Source organism: Scyliorhinus torazame, chromosome 7 (assembly GCF_047496885.1).
Source record: "Scyliorhinus torazame isolate Kashiwa2021f chromosome 7, sScyTor2.1, whole genome shotgun sequence".
Lineage (NCBI taxonomy): Eukaryota > Metazoa > Chordata > Chondrichthyes > Carcharhiniformes > Scyliorhinidae > Scyliorhinus > Scyliorhinus torazame.
This window is the reverse complement of record NC_092713.1, coordinates 310809979-310827975: the sequence shown is the minus strand read 5'-3', so window position 1 is coordinate 310827975 and position 17997 is coordinate 310809979. Positions and strand designations below refer to the sequence as shown.

The following is a 17997-nucleotide window of genomic DNA, read 5'->3' as shown; positions in this document are numbered from 1 at the left end:
TGTCAGGCATGACTTCCGCCTCATAAATCCATGCTGGCTCTGTCCAATCCTGCCATTATTTTCCAAGTTCTTTGCTATAAAATCCTACGAATGGATTCTAGAATTGTCTCACTACTGACGTCAGGCTTATTGGTCTTTAGTGCCCTGTTTTCTCTCTACCTCCCAGTTTACTCAGTGGAGTTTCATTATCTACCTTCCAATCTGAAGGAACTATTCCAGAGTCTATGGAATCCTGGAAGATGACCACCAAAGCATCCACTATGTCTCGAGCCACTTCCTTAAATACTCTATGATGTGGAGATGCCGGCGTTGGACTGGGGTGAGCACAGTACGACGTCTTACAACACCAGGTTAAAGTCCAACAGGTTTGTTTCGATGTCACTAGCTTTCGGAGCGCTGCTTCCTCAGGTGAATGAAGAGGTCTGTTCCAGAAACACATATATAGACAAATTCAAAGATGCCAAACAATGCTAGGAATGCGACCATTAGCAGGTGATTAAATCCTTACAGATCCAGAGATGGGGTAACCCCAGGTTAAAGAGGTGTGAATTGTGTCAAGCCAGGACAGTTGGTAGGATTTCGCAGGCCAGATGGTGGGGGATGAATGTAATGCGACATGAATCCCAGGTCCCGGTTGAGGCCGCACTCATGTGTGCGGAACTTGGCTATCAGTTTCTGCTCGGCGATTCTGCGTTGTGGCGGGTCCTTGGAGAACGCTTACTCGGAGATCAGAGGCTGAATGCCCTTGACTGCTGAAGTGTTCCCCGACTGGAAGGGAACATCCCTGCCTGGTGATTGTTGCGCAATGTCCATTCATTCGTTGTCGCAGCGTCTGCATGGTCTCGCCAATGTACCACACTTCGGGACATCCTTTCCTGCAGCGTATGAGGTAGACAACGTTGGCTGAGTCGCACGAGTATGTACCGCGTACCTGGTGGGTGGCGTTCTCACGTGTAATAGTGTTATCCTTGTCGATGATCTGGCACGTCTTGCAGAGATTGCCATGTTAAATACTCTAGTTCGGAGATTATCAGGCCCTGGGAGTTTATCAGACTTCAATCCCATCAATTACTCTGACACCATCTCTCTACTAATAGTGATCTCCTTCTGTTCCTCCTCTCACTAAACCCTGTTTTCCTCAACAGATCTGGTATCTGCTTTGTGCCATTTGTGAAGACAGAGCCAAAGTATGTGTTTAGTTTCATAGTTTCTTATCATAGGATGTATTGCGCAGAAGTAGGTCAACTGACCCATCGAGTCTGCACCGGCTCTTGCAAAAAGCACCCTATCCAAACCCAGACCTCCACCCTATCCCCATAACCCAGTAACCCCACCCAACACTAAAGACAATTTTGGACACTAAGGGCAATTTAGCATGGCCAATCCACCTAACCTGCACATCTTTGGACTGTGGGAGGAAGCCGGGGAACCCAGAGGAAACCCACGCACACACGGGGAGCATGTGCAGCCTCCGCACAGGCAGTGACCCAAGCCGGGAATCGAATCTGGGACCCTGGAGCTGTGAAGCAATTGTGCTAACCAAAATGCTACCGTGCTGCCCTTAGTTACTCAGTCAGTTATTTGACCCCTATTACGCATTCCCTTATTTCTGACTGTGAGGGACCTACATTTGTCTTCACCAATCTATTTCTCCTCACGTTCCTATAGAAACTTTTGCAGTCAGTTTTTATGATCGCTGCGAGTTTACTATCGTACTCGAATTTCCACTTCTTAATCGATCCCTTGATTCTTCTTTGCTGAAATATAATCTGCTCCCTATCCTCAGACCTTGGATTGGATTGTATTTGTTTATTGTCACGTGTACCGAGGTACAGTGAAAAGTATTTTCCTGCGAGCAGCTCAACAGATCATTAAGTACATGAGAAGAAAAGGGAATAAAAGAAAATACATAATAGGGTAAAAGATTATAACGAGTATAAATTAAGTAAACAGTGGATCTGTTTGGGAGAGCTCACAGAGAGTCGCCTCGCTCCGGCACCATCATTGTGTGACCTGTACTTTTTCTTGCTCAATTTGTATGCCTCTTCCTTGCATCAATTACTATCTCTAAGTTCCCTTGTTAGCCATGGTTTGGCCAACTTTCCCATTTTACTTTTGTGCAAAAAACAGAAATAAACAATTGTTGCAGTTCGCCCATGTGGTCCACTACCATCACTTTAAGTAACGTTTCCGAATCTATCATAAACAATTTGAACTTATACCATTGTAGTTTCCTTTATTAAGATTCAGGGCTCTAGTCTCAGAGTCAACTACTTCACTCTCCATCTTGATGAAACATTCTATCATATTATGCTTGCTCATCCGCAAGGGGTCTCACACAACTAGATTGCCAATAATTCCGTTCTCATTACACGGTACCCAGGATTGACTGTGCTCTCGTTGTTTGCTCAAGGTATTGATCCAGAAAACCATCTCGCATACACACCAGAAATTCCTCCTCTTTAGTATTGGGGCTAATTTAATTTGCCCAATGTATATGCAGATTAAATTCACCCATAATTACAGATGTTCCTTTAACGCATGTGCCTCTAACCTTATCGCTATTATAAACTGGAGGGGAATTAGAAAACTGAAGTACGAGAAAAAAATCAGTATTTGGAATAAATGGCACTGGATATGCAAAAAAAATATTTAAAAGGGTGCATGAATTATCGGCATACCTGTGCAAGTCAGGTGTGGAATCATGAACATTTGAAAAATATTATTTCTTAATCAATCTTCAAATGCTAATATAAGCAACCAATACATTTTATACAGCAGTTATGCTCGGACATTCTAATGAGAATGAGATACCACAAATGATTACGGAAGATGAAATGCCTGGGTCCAAAACTGTGGTTTTAGGTAAACAAAAAACGAAAAATATTAATTTGCATTAAACCGGCAAAGAACTCCAAATTAATAGAAAGTAATTTTAACGAGAGTTAGCAACTTATTTTATCCAAGCAGAAGAATCGGTTTTATTGTTGAGTAAGTGGACCTTGAAACTTGAGGTGGGATTCCCAATGAAATTTCAACCTTCATTCACCCTCCGGGAAATCAATCCGACTTCACGATCATTTTACTATTATGGCTGTCATTTCTGCTGAGAATCTTGATATTATTCGCTGTGATTAAAATGTCTGTCGGTCTCTGTTGCTTGGATGGTTTGGTTAAAATCACGCTCTGCATTGTGACTTTTGAATTCATTAATACTACTATGAATTTTGAACGTTCAGTTTCTATAATTACTCATCATTTTCACAGCTTGCATAATGCCAGTCGAGGGGCCAGACCGTCCAGCACCAACGAGCAAATGTTATCTACCGTGTGACAATGTTCATATATTGATGACTCAAATTGAAACATGAATGCGTTAACACCACCACAAACGTCATAATTAGGTGAATGTCCCACCAACTGTCAAGTATAATTACAGCTACGTTACAAGTTATGAATCGTGCGTTCTGATTAGTGGATTGTAAACATAGAACATACAGTGCGGAAGGAGGCCATTCAGCCCATCGAGTCTGCACCGATCCACTTAAGCCCTCATTTCCACCCCATCCCCGTAACCCAATAACCCCTCCTAACCTTTTTGGTCACTAAGGGCAATTTATCATGGCCAATCCACCTAACCTGCACGTCTTTGGACTGTGGGAGGAAACCGGAGCACCCGGAGGAAACCCACACAGACACGGGGAAAACGTGCAGACTCCGAACAGACAGTGACCCAGTGGGGAATCGAACCTGGGACCCTGGCGCTGTGAATCCACAGTGCTATCAACTTGTGCTACCGTGCTGCCCATTTTCATAATCCCTGAGTTTTATCTATTATTCAGCGCCATTAGTGTGGTTTGCTCCAGCGCATGCTGGGCAGAAATGCGCGGGCTGGACAGCAGAAGTTCAAACCCTCAGCTTTGTTCTGACAAAAATGTCTGAGAGTTTTGTTGGTATTTTTACATTTCCTTTGGAGGGGGTAAGTATCTTTCTCTTTTCTGAAGTTCATTCTTAGACCCCGATTTAGGATCTGGTTAATGTCAGTTCTAAACTACTTCCCAGCAGTCCATATAAAAAGTATGGTCATTGGGTTCTGTAACATCAAAACCTTCGTTGACATACTGGGCCGAAAGCAGTTTTGGACCCTGGTGCTGTGTTGTGCATTCTATGTCAATTATGTAATTCACCGTGGCATATGATTGCAGACAATATTAGCGTACTTATAGAAATGGTCTGAATCATTTCGGTCAAGTAGTCTTTTTCCCACGCTTACTTAATAATAATCCTTATTGTCACAAATAGGCTTACACTGCAATGGAGTTACTGTGAAAAGCCGCTAGTTGGCACATTCCCGCGTCTGTTCGGTTACACAGAGGGAGAATTCAGAATGTCCATTTCGCCGAACGAGCCCGTCTTTCGGGACTTGTGGGAGGAAACCAGAGCACTCGGGGAAACCCACGCAGACACGGGGAGAACCTGCAGACTCTGCACAGACAGTGACCCAAGTCGGGGACGAGCCTGGGACCCCGGTGCTGTGAAGCAACAGTGCTAACCACTGTGCTATCGTGCCACACTTCTTATCTAGGTTATTATATTCGAGGATCCGACAATATGTTATAGTATAGAACACGAATATGCTATATTTTGAAACAGGTTTTACCCCAATCTCGTCATTGTGAAATAGCTTCGGTACAGCATCAATGTGGAAGTCAGCACAAGAATCCATTGCGCAAGCTATGACATTTTAAAGCTCACCCGATTCGATTTTATGAGGGGATAAGATCCTTGCAATCACTTATGCTGGTATTTAAAATTTTAAGCCATGAAGAAAATTATCTAAATGCATCCAGGTAGCAATGCCCATAGGGCAATTTTACAGCGGATCGTACAACAAATTTAATTGTATAAACTCGTGGAATAACTCGCCTGACGGCTTCCCTTCCCAGTTAACAGATGCCAGTTTCGCACGCGTGTTGCTGTATCATGGAGCCTTTTATTTTTCACCATATCATTGGATGAAAAACATTTGACAGTTGAAGAACAAGAACGACTGTTTCATTCTATAATACAGATACTGGAAGTGAAATAGCTTCAGAGGCGGATTTGCCACAGCTGGCGTTTACTTTCATCCTGCCTCAATGTTGTCAATTCTTTTGAATTTAACATTGGTCCTGAGTCAAGGGCGCTGTGTAGGGCTTCAAAAACAGAAAATCGCTCTTAGCTGATTCGGGAGACAGACAAACTGAATAATGATGCGCGTCAGGGATGTGAATACTCTCTCCAGCCCCAGTATAATTTAAAGATTCTTTCAGTGTAGGTGTCAGATTGAAGGCATTATTAGAATCGCCCAGTCCATAGCAACAACTTGGGGAGTTGTAGTCTTCAGGAGTAGTTCTGTCCTGTTTACACTTGATGCCAATCAGCAAAATGATGATTATAAGAAATATAAAGGAAGTTGAACCCAAAATGACAATTAAATAAAGATTTAAATCAGAGACATATTCAGGAAATGTCTCTAAGTTACTGCTTTCGGTGACAATTTCAGTAACATTGCCCAAGATTGAAAAGTGGATTGTAGCCGTGCTGGAGAGACTCGGCTGTCCATTATCCTTCACCAATATCACAAGACTCTGAGTGGTAGAATCCTGCTCCAAAATTCCTCGAGCAGTTCTGATTTCTCCAGAGTTAAGCCCCACGATAAACAAGCTGGGATCAGTGGCTTTCAGCACCTGATAGAGGAGCCGTGCGTTCTGACCAGAATCAGCATCAGTTGCGATTATCTTTGTGACCAAGTATCCCTGGCCCGCTGACTGAGGCACATCCTCCACTCCTGCTGATTCGCTCTGTGCTGAAGGTGACACAATTACTGGAGCGTTGTCATTTTGATCCAGGATGATCACATTCAATGTTGCGCTGCTGCTCAAAGGGGGAACGCCAGCGTCTCGGGCTTGGACTTGAATCTGGAAGCTTTTCACTCGCTCGTAGTCAAAAGAACGCAGCGCGTAAAAGGTACCGTTCATCGAATTAAGGTTGAGGTAATTTGACAATGGTAAATCTTGAATCAGGTTGTCTATGAAAGAGTAAGTGACGTCGGAATTCTGACCCTTGTCAGAATCGAAAGCAGTCACTGCGAAAATAGAAGCACCGGAAGCGTTGTTCTCCATCAAATACACAGTGTCCATGGGTCGAGCAAACCTTGGGGCGTTATCGTTTATATCAGATACCGTTATCTGAATAGTCTTAATTGTTGAGAGCGGAGGAGACCCCGAGTCCCTGGCTAAAATAGCTATGTTGTACAGAGGGGTGGTTTCACGGTCCAACGAGTTACTGGTTATCAATTTGTAATGACCACTCGAAGATGTTTGAAGTTTAAAGGGAACGTTCTTTGGGATCTCGCAGTGGACTTCTCCGTTTCTTCCCGAATCTCGATCGATTACATTGATCAGAGCTGTCACAGTCCCGGGAGCAGCATCTTCAGGAACCATGCCAGCTATGGACGTCAGTAATATCACAGGTGCGTTATCGTTCACATCGATTACCTTAACCAGAACTTTAGAATGTCCTGCAATTGCCGGTGAGCCATTGTCTACAGCTTGAACATCAAGTGAGTAATTGTCACCTTCTTCATAATCAATTATGCCCTGAACACGAATCTCTCCTGTTCGAGGATCCAAACTAAACAGTTCCTGCATTTTCTGTGAAACACGGTTACTGAAAGAATAAGTTACCTCTGCGTTCGAACCTTCGTCTGGATCAGTGGCATGGACTGAAACCACCAAGGTACCTCTGGGTGCGTTTTCTATCAGGCTAACCTTGTAGTTCTCGCGACCGAAAGCAGGGGCATTATCGTTGCTGTCCATCACAGTGATGAGAACCCGAGCAGTCCCAGATCTGGGCGGATTCCCTCCGTCAGTGGCCGTCAGCATCAGCTGAAAGGATGACTGCCGTTCGCGATCCAACGGTTTCTCCAGCAGCAACTGGACAATTTTAGTACCGTCCTCTCCAATTTGTACCTTTAGACCGAAGTGCTCATTGGGGCTAATATTGTAAACAGAGACTGCATTTGTCCCTACGTCTGGATCGAGAGCGCTCTCTAGCGGAAAGCGAGAGCCTGGCGCCATGGATTCGGCCATTTGTAAGAGAATGACACTCTCCGGGAAACTGGGTGAATTATCATTTATATCAAGAATCTCCACTTCACCGCGGTACATCTCCAAAGGTTCTTCCACGACAATCTCGAAAGTAAGGACACAAGCAGGCATCAGCCCACACAGCTGTTCTCTATCTATCTCGTTCGCAAATAAAATGCCGGTTTCTGAATTTACCTCCAAACATTGCCTTTGATCAGCAGGGGCCAGTCGGAATTTTCGAGCTGACAGCCACCGAATGTTCAATCCCAAATCTTCCGCGACGTTCCCAATAAACGCGCCAGACTCCATTTCTTCGCGAATAGAATAGTGAATCTTTGCGAAAACCAGATCCGATACAAAAAGAAGGAAAATAATATCCAACGGTCTGAATTTTAAGACGTTGCTTATCCGTGGCTCTGCCATTGCCGGTTATATTTGGAGAGGCGGAATAATAACCCGTTCGTCTATTGAGGTCAAGCGCTGCCCGATCGCATAATCCACAAAATACCTCAATAACAGAATGCCGAGCGAATTCACAGAGACCTTTCCACAAAATGAACGCCGGCACGATTGTCTTTCTGATCCTGTTCTGGTTCTGTACCGGAGGAGGAGCAATAGATCTCTGCTTGTATTTGAGATCCTCATTGGTCCTCAGCGACACAGCGAGTCCCTCCCTCTCATTACAGCAGTTTTTCTTAAAGCTGCACAGCTCCTGATACGAAGGCCTTGAATCAGGACGATTCGTTTAACAGTGTACAACCATAATTGACACACGCCGGCAACCTTTCTTTTTAAACGCCATCTCTGCTCCATTCAAATGTAATTACATTATAATGTCAAATCTTTCCATTTCAGTTCCTTTGCATGTAATCTCTGAGAAAACAATTTTCAATATCGGTCACGGCAGCATCATAAACATTGTTCCACTTATCACCAGATGAGATTTTGCGACGGAAAATGTTCCATATCGGTATGGTATTAAAGACAGTCCTCTGTTAATTACTTTAAATCTATGTTGGTATTTCCAGCTGCTGTCGTAAAGAACTTTGAAATGCTATCAGTGTCCTCTCTCCAAATGCAGAAATTGAGCAATGATTTGAATCTCAGCTTATTTATTTTTGATCACAGCATTTTATGCTTATTTTCAAAACAGTTAACCTCTGCCCAATAGAAAGGATGTCTTTGGTAACAGAAATCGACAATATATGTCAAGTATGCAATTTAATTTCGGATACTCCATGTACTGCCAGCTTGTAGCAACAGCTAACCTCATAGAAACATAACGTAGAAAATAGGAGCAGGAGGAGTCCATTCGGCCCTTCGAGCCTGCTCTGCCATTCATTCTGATCATGCCCGATCACCCAACACAACAGCATAATCCCACTCCCCCCCCCCCCCATATCCTTTGATCCCCTTCACCCCAAATGCAATATATAATCTTGACTCTTTCTGTGGTAACAAATTCCACAGAGGACAACTCTCTGGATGAATACATTTCTTCTAATATCTGTCCTAAATGGTCTATCCCATATCCTCAGACTGTGTCCCTGGTTCTGGGGACTCCAACAATCGGGAACATCCTTGCTGCGTCTACCATGTCTAGTCCTGTTAGAATTTGATGTTTTTCTATGAGATCCTCCCTCCTGTTCTGAAATCCAGCGAATACAATCCTAACCAATTTAATGTCCACTCATACGTCAGACCTGCCATCCTAGGAATCTGTCTGGTAAATATTTGCTGCACTACCTCTAGAGCAAGAACATCATTCCGCATATAAGGAGACGAAAACTGCACACAATATTCCGGATGTGGTCTCACCAAGGCCCTGTATAATTTCAGCAAGACATCCCTGCTCCTGTATTTGAATCATTTCGCTATAAAGGCCAAGATACTATTTGCCCCCTTTACCGCCTGCTGTCCCTGCATGCTTATGTTCAGTGACTAGTGTACGAGGATGCCCAGGTCTCGTTGCAAATTTCCCTCTACTACTTTATGGCCATTCCTAAAATAGTCTGCCTTCTCGTTTTTGCTACCAAAGTGGAAAACAAAGCATTTCTCAAAACTACACTGCATCTGCCATTCATTTCCCCCCTCACTCAATTTGTCCAAATCACACTGAAGGATTTCTGTATCCTCCTCACAGCACACCCTCCCAACCAACTTGATATCATCTGTAAATTTGGAGATATTACATTTTGGTCCCAAATCTAAATCATTAATATATATTGTAAATGGCTGGGATCCTAGCACCGATCTCTGTGGCGCCCCACTAGTCACTGCCTGCCAGGACAAAAAAGACCCGTTAATTTCTACTCTCTGTTTCCTGTCTGCAAACCAGTTTTCGATCCATTTCAATACACTATCCCTAATCCCATGTGCTTCAATTGTACACACCAAACTCTTATGCGGGACTTTGTCCAAAAAACCTTCTGAAAGGCTACATATACCACATCCCACTTCCTCACCTTGTCAACTCTACTAGTTACATCCTCGAAGAATTCCAGTAGATTTGTCAAGCATGATTTCCCCTTCATAAATCCATGCTGTCTCTGTCCAATCCGGTCATTATGTTCTAAGTCCTGTGGTATAAAACCATTGAGAATGGAATCTAGAATTTGCCCACTACTGACGTCAGCCCTGCTGGTCTGTAATTCCCTGTTTTCTCTCTAGCCATCGTTTTACATAATGGAGTTACATTACCCACCCATACTCTGCAGGAACCTTTCCAGAGTCAATAGAATCCTGGAAGATGACCACCAATGCATCCATTATTTCTATAGCCACTTCCTTACGTACTCTAGGACGTAGATTATCAGGTGCTGAGGATTTATCAGCCTTCAATCCCATCAATTTCGCCAACATCGTTTATTTACTAATATTGATCTCGTTCAGTGCCCCCCCCCCCCGCCCCCCCCCCCCCTTACTAAACCCTGTGTTTCCCAACATTTCTGTTATCTGATCTGTGTCCTCATTTGTGAAAGCCGAACCAAAGTATGTGTTTAGTTGTTCAGCAGTTCTTTGTCCCCTGTTATACATTCCCCTGTATTTGACTGTAAGGGAGCTACATTTGACTTCACCAAACTTTCTCTCTGCATGCACCTATAGAAACATTCACATTCACTTTTTAAGATCCCTGCAAGCTTACTCTCACACTCTACTTTCCCCTTCTTATTAAATATCTTGGTCCTTCTTTGCTCAATTCTAAACTGTTCCCAATCCTCAGACCTGTTGTTTTTCTTGGCTAATATGTGTGCTTCTTCCTTGGATCGAATTCTGTCCCTAATTTCCCTTATTATCCATGGATTGGCCATCTTTCCCATTTTACTTTTGTGCCAGAGAGGAAGAAACAATTTTTGCAGTTCCCCCATGCACTCCTTGAGGGTTTGCCATTGCCTATCCACTGGTATCCCTTTAAGTAAAGTTTCCAATCTATCCAAGCCAACTTACGCCTCATACCATCGCAGTCTCAGAATCAACTACTTCATTTCCATCTTGATTAAAAATTCTATCATGCTATCGTCGTTTTTCCCAAGCGGTCTCACACAACTACATTACCAATGATTCATTTCTCATTACACAGTAGTACATAGTCTAGGATTGTCTGCTCTCTACTAGGTTGCTCAACATATTAGGCCCGAAATCCATCTCGCATACATTCCAGGAATTCCTTCTCATGCTGTTGGGGCTAATTTGATTTGCTCAATCTATATGCAGATTCAACTCAGCCATGCTTACAGATGTTCCTTTACCGCATGTGTCTCTAACCTTATCACGATTATGAACACGAGGGGAACTAGAAACTGAAATACTAGAGAAAAAGAAATATTTGGCATGAATGGAAATCTATAAGCAAAAAACCCCAAAAAGGCACAGGAATCATCGCTAAAACTAATAAAGTCAAGTGTGGAATCAAGAATATTTGAAAAAAAAAATTTTTTCATCAATCAAAAATGTGCAGATTAGGCGGAATGACCATGCTAAATTGTCCCTTACTGTCCTAAAGGTTAGGTGCGATTACTGGATTATTGGGATAGGGCGGAGTTGTGGGTTTAAGTAGGGTGCTCTTTCAGAGGGTCAGTGCAGAATCGATGGGCCAAATGGCCTCTTTCTGCACTGTGTATTCTATGATTCTATGCTTCTGTCTTCAAATGCTGATCAAAGCAAACAATACATTTTATCTGTCCAAACAATTCTGGTCAATTGCCATCCACCACCACTCTCCTCCGCTTGGCTGAACTCGTTCTATCTCTCAACAAATTCTCCTTTTACTCATCCCATTTTCCCAAAATCAAAGGTGTAGCAATGGGTACCCACATGGGTCCTAGCTACGCTTGCCTTTTTATGGGGTATGTGGAACATTCCTTGTTCCAGGCCTACCCGGGTCCCCATTGATGACTATTTTGGTGCCACTTCATGCGCTCGTCCTGACCTGCAAAAAATCATCAACTTCGCTTCCAGTTTCCACCCCTCCATCACTTTCACCTGCTCCATCTCAGACACTTCCCTTCCCTTCCTTGATCTTTGTGTCTCCATTTCCGGCAATAGACTATCTACTAATATCCACCAGAAGCCCATTGACTCCCACAGCTATCTGGACTACAGCTCTTCGCACCCTGCACCTTGTAAGGACTCCAATCCTTTCTCTCAGCTCCTTTGCCTCCGTCGCATCTGTTCCGATGATGCCACTGTCCACAATGGTGTTTCGAAAATGTGTTCCTCCTTCCTCAACCGTTATTTCCCACCTACAGTTGTTGACAGGGCCTTCAACAGTGTGTGGTCCATCACCCGCGCCACTATCCTCGCCCCTTCCCCTCCCTCCCAGGACAAGGATAGAATCCCCCTCGTTCTTACATTTCACCCCACCAGCCTCTGTTTGCAAAGCATAATCCTCTGCCATTTCCGCCAACTCCAGCGTGATGCCAGCACCAAACACATTTACCCTTCACTCCCTCTGTCAGCATTCCGCAGAGACCGCTCCCTCCGCGTTAATCTAGTCCACTCCTCCACCATACCCAACACCTCTCCCATCACCCATGGCACCTTCCCATGCAATCGCAGAAGGTGTAACACCTGCCCCTTTACCTCTTCCATGCTTAACATCCCAGGCGCAAAACATTAATTCCAGGTTAAGCAGCATTTCACTTCCACCTCTTTCAATCTGGCCCATTGCATTCGCTGTTCCCAATGTGCTCTCCTCTATATAGGAGAGACCAAACGCAGACTGGATGTTTGCTTTGCTGAGCGTCTGTGGGCTGTGAGCTTTCAGGACCCTGACCTTCCCGTTGCTTGCCATTTTAACACAAGACCCTGCTCCCATGCCCACATGTCGGTCCTTAGCCTGCTGCAATGTTCCAGTGAGGCTCAACGCAAACTGGAGGAACAACATCTCATCTTCCGGTTAGGCACGCTACAGCCTTTCAGTCTGAACATCGAATTCAACTATTTCTACCCCCACCTCGACCAATTTGTTTTCATTCCATTTCATTTTAACTGGCTTTTACCATTTCTTTCTTTCTTGTCTTTCTTTATATATATTTAACCCCCCCCCCCCCCCATCTTATCCACCTTATCTTTCCTTTCCTCCTCCTTACTTCTCCTTCCCCAGATCTACACCTGTCACAGTTTACTCTCTGATGTTAGTTTCTCTGCTGTTTGGCCTTTCACGCCTTTTGTTCTCTCTGGGGACTGCCATTAGCACTCTTTCCCCGGGTTCCTGCGGCTATCAGCACCCCTTTCTCTGGGTTTCTGTGGCTATGAGTCATCTTTAATTTTCACTCCACAGTATGAACATTTCCCACTCTCTCTGTCTAATAGCTTTGACAAAGGGTCATCTGGACTCGAAAGGTTAGGTCTTTTCTCTCCCTTCAGATGCTGCCAGACCTGCTGAGATTTTCCAGCATTTTCTCTTTGGTTTCAGATTCCAGCGTCCGCAGTAATTTGCTTTTAATACATTTTATCTTGCAGTTATGCTCTGACAGTCTAACGAATTGCTCAGAAAGCATTTTATCCTCGTGAAATTTGCGCAATATTTGATAGGCAAATATTTCCCACATTTCCCTTCTCGTTATTTTGATTATATGTTAATCAAATTGTGTTAGGTCGGTCAGAGCCTACATTTGATTTTTACAGAGGAATTTTCTGAATGTGTTCAGTATTTAGTAACTATTGCTGCCAACTATAATTTGTAGGTTCTGAATATGTTTATGCCTAATCACAGCCCATGAGAATCACACACTAGCATTAAAGAGGTCGCAAAGCGCATGAACATAACGTGAATGAGGTACCAAAAATGATTGTGGAAGGTGCAATTCCTGGGTCCAAAACTGTGGTTTCAGGTAAAATATAAAAATATTAATTTACATTAAACTGGCAAAGAACTGTAAACTAATATGAGGTCATTTTAACCAGAGTTAGCAACTTATTTCATCCAGAACAGCAGAATAGGTTTTATTATTGGGTAAGTGGAACTTTAAAACTGGAGGTACAATTCTCAATGAAATTTCAACCTTCAGCTACCCTCCGGGTAAATCAACCCTGTTTCACGACCATGTTACTGTCACTTGATGGAAATAATTTCTGCTGAGAGTCTTGATATTAGTCGCTGTGATTAAAATGTCTGTCGTCCTCTGTTACTTGGGTGTTATGACTAAAATCACCATCTGATTTTGTGTATTTTGTTTTCTTTCAGGCTACCTTCTCCATGTACAGTGACCGTTCAGCTTCTGTAATCACTCATCAATTTCATAGTTTGCATTATGCCACTCTAGGGACCAGCCCATCTAGCACCAATCAGCAAATATTCAGTATGCTTGCACAATGTTCATATATTGCCGACTCAGATAGAGACACCAAGCTATTTAACATGAATGCGTTAACGCCACCACAACGATAATAAACCGATGAATGTCGCACCAACTGTCATGTACAAATACAGCTATGTTACAATCGTGCGTTCTGACCAGTGGATTGTAAACATTTTCATAATCTCTGAACATTAGCTCCTCTGTTTCAATCACATTTGCATTGTTTTGGTCCAACTGTGGGCAGCAAATCGTGGGCTGGACAGTAAAATCTCAAACACTCAGCTTTGTTCTGACACAAATACCTCAGGGAATTGTTTTATTAATAATCTTTTGGAGGGGACAAGTCTGTTTCTCTTTGCCCAACACTCAAATAGCTCGACACCATCCAGGACAAAGCAGCCCGCTTGATTGCTCCCCCTTCCACAAACATTCAAAACCTCCACTACCGACGAACAGTGGCATACCGTGTATACCATCTATAAGATGCACTCAGTAACTCACCAAGGTTTCTACGACGACGCCTTCCAATCCCACCACAACTACCATCTAGGACAATAGGAGCAGATGCCTGGGAAGCCCACCGCCTGGAGGGTCCCCTCCAAGTCACTCACCAACCTGACCTGGAAATATATCGTCGTTCTTTGGCTGTAACTGGGTAAAGATCCTGGAACTCCTTCTCTACTAACACTGTGGATGTATCTACACCTGAGGGACTGCAGCGGTTCAAGAAAGCAACTCACCACTACCTTCTGAAGGGCAAGTCCGAATGGGCAATAAATGCTGGCCTAACCAGCAACGCCCACATTCCGGAAATGATTTTTAAAAATTAGTATCAGGAAAATGTCAGTTCTAAATGTCAGTTCTAAGACCGCCCAGCACTACTTTTGAAAAATTATGCAGATTTGTTTTGATAACTAAAGACGGGGGAGGCTGATATGGAGCTTTAAAATCTTCATTGACCTACCGGGCCAGAAGCAATTTTTAAAGTAAAACTACTTTGAAAGTAGTTTTATGCCAATTTTGCGCCATTGTGAAATAACTTCAGGGGAGCATCTATGTGGAAGTCACCATAAGAAGCCATTGAGCAAGCTATGAAATGTAAAGCTCACCCATTACTGTTTTCGATGTAATGAGGGTAAGGTCCTTCCAATCGCTTGTGTTGGTATTTAAAATCGCAAACCGTGAAGGAAAACTATCTGAATACATTCAGGTATCAATGAGGTCAATTTTGGAGCGGACCTCAACAACAAACTTAATTGTGTAGCTCGTGGAATAACTCGCCTGCCGGCTTCCATTCCCAGTTAACAGAGCCCAGTTTCACATGCGCGTTGCTGTAGTATCATGGAGCCTTTTATTTTTCACCATATCTTTTGATGAACAACACTTGACAGTTGCAGGACAATGACGATTCTTTCATTCCATAATAGCGATCATCAGAAGGGAAATAGTTTCAGTAATTCAACCGGCAGAGACGGATTTAACAGAGATGGCCATTATATTCACCCTGTCTCAATGTTGTCAATTCTTTACAATTTAACATTGGTCCTGAGACATCGGCGGTGTGTAGGGCTTCAAAAACAGAAAATCGCTCTGAGCCGATTCGGGAGACAGACAAACTGAATATTGATGCGAGTCAGGGATAATCTCTCCAGCCCCAGTATAATGGAAAGATTCTTTCAGTGTTGGTCTCGGATCAAAGGCATTATTAGAATCGTCCAGTCCATAGCAACAACTTGGGGAGTTGTAGACTTCAGGTGAATTTCTGTCCTGTTTACACTTGATGCCAATCAGCAAAATGATGGTTACAAGAAATATAAAGGAAGTTGAACCTAAAATGACAATTAAATAAAGATTTATATCAGAGACATATTCAGTATTTATCACTAAGTTCCTGCTTTCGGAGAAGATTTCAGTAACATTGCCAAAGATTGGAAAGTGGATTGTAGCCGTGCTGGTGAGACTCGGCTGTCCATTATCCATCACCAAGATCACAAGGCTCTGAGTGGTAGAATCCTGCTCCAAAATTTCTCGGGCTGTTCTGATTTCTCCAGAATGAAGCCCCACGATGAACAAACTGGGATCAGTGGCTTTCAGCACCTGATATAGGAGCCGTGCGTTCTGACCAGAATCAGCATCAGTTGCGATTATCTTGGTGACCAAGTACCCCTGGCCCACCGACTGTGGCACAGCCTCCACTCCTGGTGATCCGCTCTGCGTTGAAGGTGACACAATTACTGGAGCGTTGTCATTCTGATCCAGGATGACCACATTCAATGTTGCGCTGCTGCTCAGAGGGGGAACGCCAGCGTCCCGGGCTTGGATTTGAATCTGGAAGTTTTTCACTCGCTCGTAGTCAAAAGAGCGCAGCGAGTAAAAGGTCCCGTTCATCGAATTAAGATTGAGATAATTTGACAATAGTAAATCGTGAACCAGGTTGTCTGTGAAAGAATAAGTGATGTGGGAATTCTGATCCTGGTCAGGATCGAAAGCAGTCACTGCGAAAATAGAAGCACCGGGAGCGTTGTTCTCCATCACATACACTGTGTCCATGGGTCGAGCAAACCTTGGGGCGTTGTCGTTTATATCAGTTACCGTTATCTGAATGGTTTTATTTGTTGATAGCGGCGGAGATCCCGAGTCCCTGGCTAAAATAGCTATGCTGTACAGAGGGGTGGTTTCACGGTCCAACATGTCACTGGTTATCATTTTGTAATGCCCACTCGAAGTTGTTTGAAGTTTAAAGGGGACGTTCTTAGGGATTTCGCAGTGCACCTGTCCGTTTTTTCCAGAATCTCGATCGATTACATTGATCAGAGCTGTCACAGTCCCGGGAGCAGCATCTTCTGGGATCCTGCTAGCAACTGACTTCAGTAATATCTCAGGGGCGTTGTCATTGACATCAATTACCTTGACCAGAACTTTAGAATGTCCTCCAATTGCCGGTGAACCATTGTCTACAGCTTGAACATCAAGTGAATAATTGTCATCTTCCTCATAATCAATTGTGCCCTGAACACTAATCTCTCCTGTCCGAGGATCCAATCTAAACAGTTCCTGTATTTTCAGTGAAACACGGTTACTGAGAGAATAAGTTAGTTCCGCGTTCGAGCCTTCGTCTGCATCAGTGGCATGGACTGAAACCACCAAGGTACCTCTGGGTGAGTTTTCTATCAGGCTGACCTTGTAGACGTTTCTATCGAACGCAGGTGCATTGTCGTTGATATCCAGCACAGTGATGAGAATCCGAGCCGTCCCAGATTTTCGAGGGCTCCCTCCGTCAGTGGCGGTCAGCATCAGCTGAAAGGATGACAACCACTCGCGGTCCAACGGTTTCTCCAGCAGCAACTGGACAATTTTAGTACCGTCTTCTACAGTCTCCACTTTTAGGCCGAAGTGCTCATTGGGGCTGATATTATAAACAGTGACTGCATTTGTCCCCACGTCTGCATCGAGAGCGCTCTCTAGCGGAAACCGAGAGCGTGGCGCCATGGATTCGGCCATCTGTAAGAGAATGACACTCTCCGGGAAAGTGGGCGAATTATCATTTATATCAAGAATCTCCACTTCACCGCGGTACATCTCCAAAGGTTCTTCCACGAAAATCTCGAAAGAAAGAACACAAGCTGGCATCTGCCCACACAGCTGTTCCCTATCTATCCTCTCGTTCATAAATAAAATGCCGGTTTCTAAATTCACCTCCAAACAGTGCCTTTTATCAGCGGGAGCCAGTCGGAATTTTCGAGCTGACAGCCTCCGAATGTCCAATCCCAAATCTTCGGCGACATTCCCAACAAATGCGCCAGACTCCATTTCTTCGCGAATCGAATAGTGAATCTTTCCGAAAGCCAGATCGGATACAAAAAGAAGGAAAATAATATCAAATGGTCTGAATTTTAAGGCGTTGGTTATCCGTGGCTCTGCCATTGCCGGTTATACTTGGAGACGCGCACAAATAAACCGTTAGTCTATCCAGGTCAAGCACTGCCCGATCGCAAAATCCACAAAATTTCTTAATATCAGAATACCGAGCGAATTCACAGAGACCTTTCCACAAAATGAACGCA

At 43.8% G+C, this 17997-nt stretch overlaps 2 protein-coding genes across 2 annotated transcripts; both read right to left on the bottom strand.

Annotated features, from left to right (window-relative positions):
* Positions 1-4872: 4872 nt before the first annotated feature.
* Positions 4873-8464, bottom strand: LOC140427188 (protocadherin-10-like). Its single transcript, XM_072512773.1, has one exon. The coding sequence runs from the start codon at positions 7551-7553 to the stop codon at positions 5160-5162; it is 2394 nt and encodes a 797-aa protein (XP_072368874.1). The 5' UTR covers positions 7554-8464; the 3' UTR covers positions 4873-5159.
* A 5834-nt stretch (positions 8465-14298) lies between these two features.
* LOC140427186 (protocadherin-10-like) lies at positions 14299-17997 on the bottom strand. Its single transcript, XM_072512772.1, has one exon. The coding sequence runs from the start codon at positions 17855-17857 to the stop codon at positions 15467-15469; it is 2391 nt and encodes a 796-aa protein (XP_072368873.1). The 5' UTR covers positions 17858-17997; the 3' UTR covers positions 14299-15466.

Excerpts from the sequence above, each read along its gene's own strand:
- LOC140427186 (XM_072512772.1), bottom strand. The coding sequence starts at position 17,857 with ATGGCAGAGCCACGGATAACCAACGCCTTAAAATTCAGACCATTTGAT.
- LOC140427188 (XM_072512773.1), bottom strand. The coding sequence starts at position 7,553 with ATGGCAGAGCCACGGATAAGCAACGTCTTAAAATTCAGACCGTTGGAT.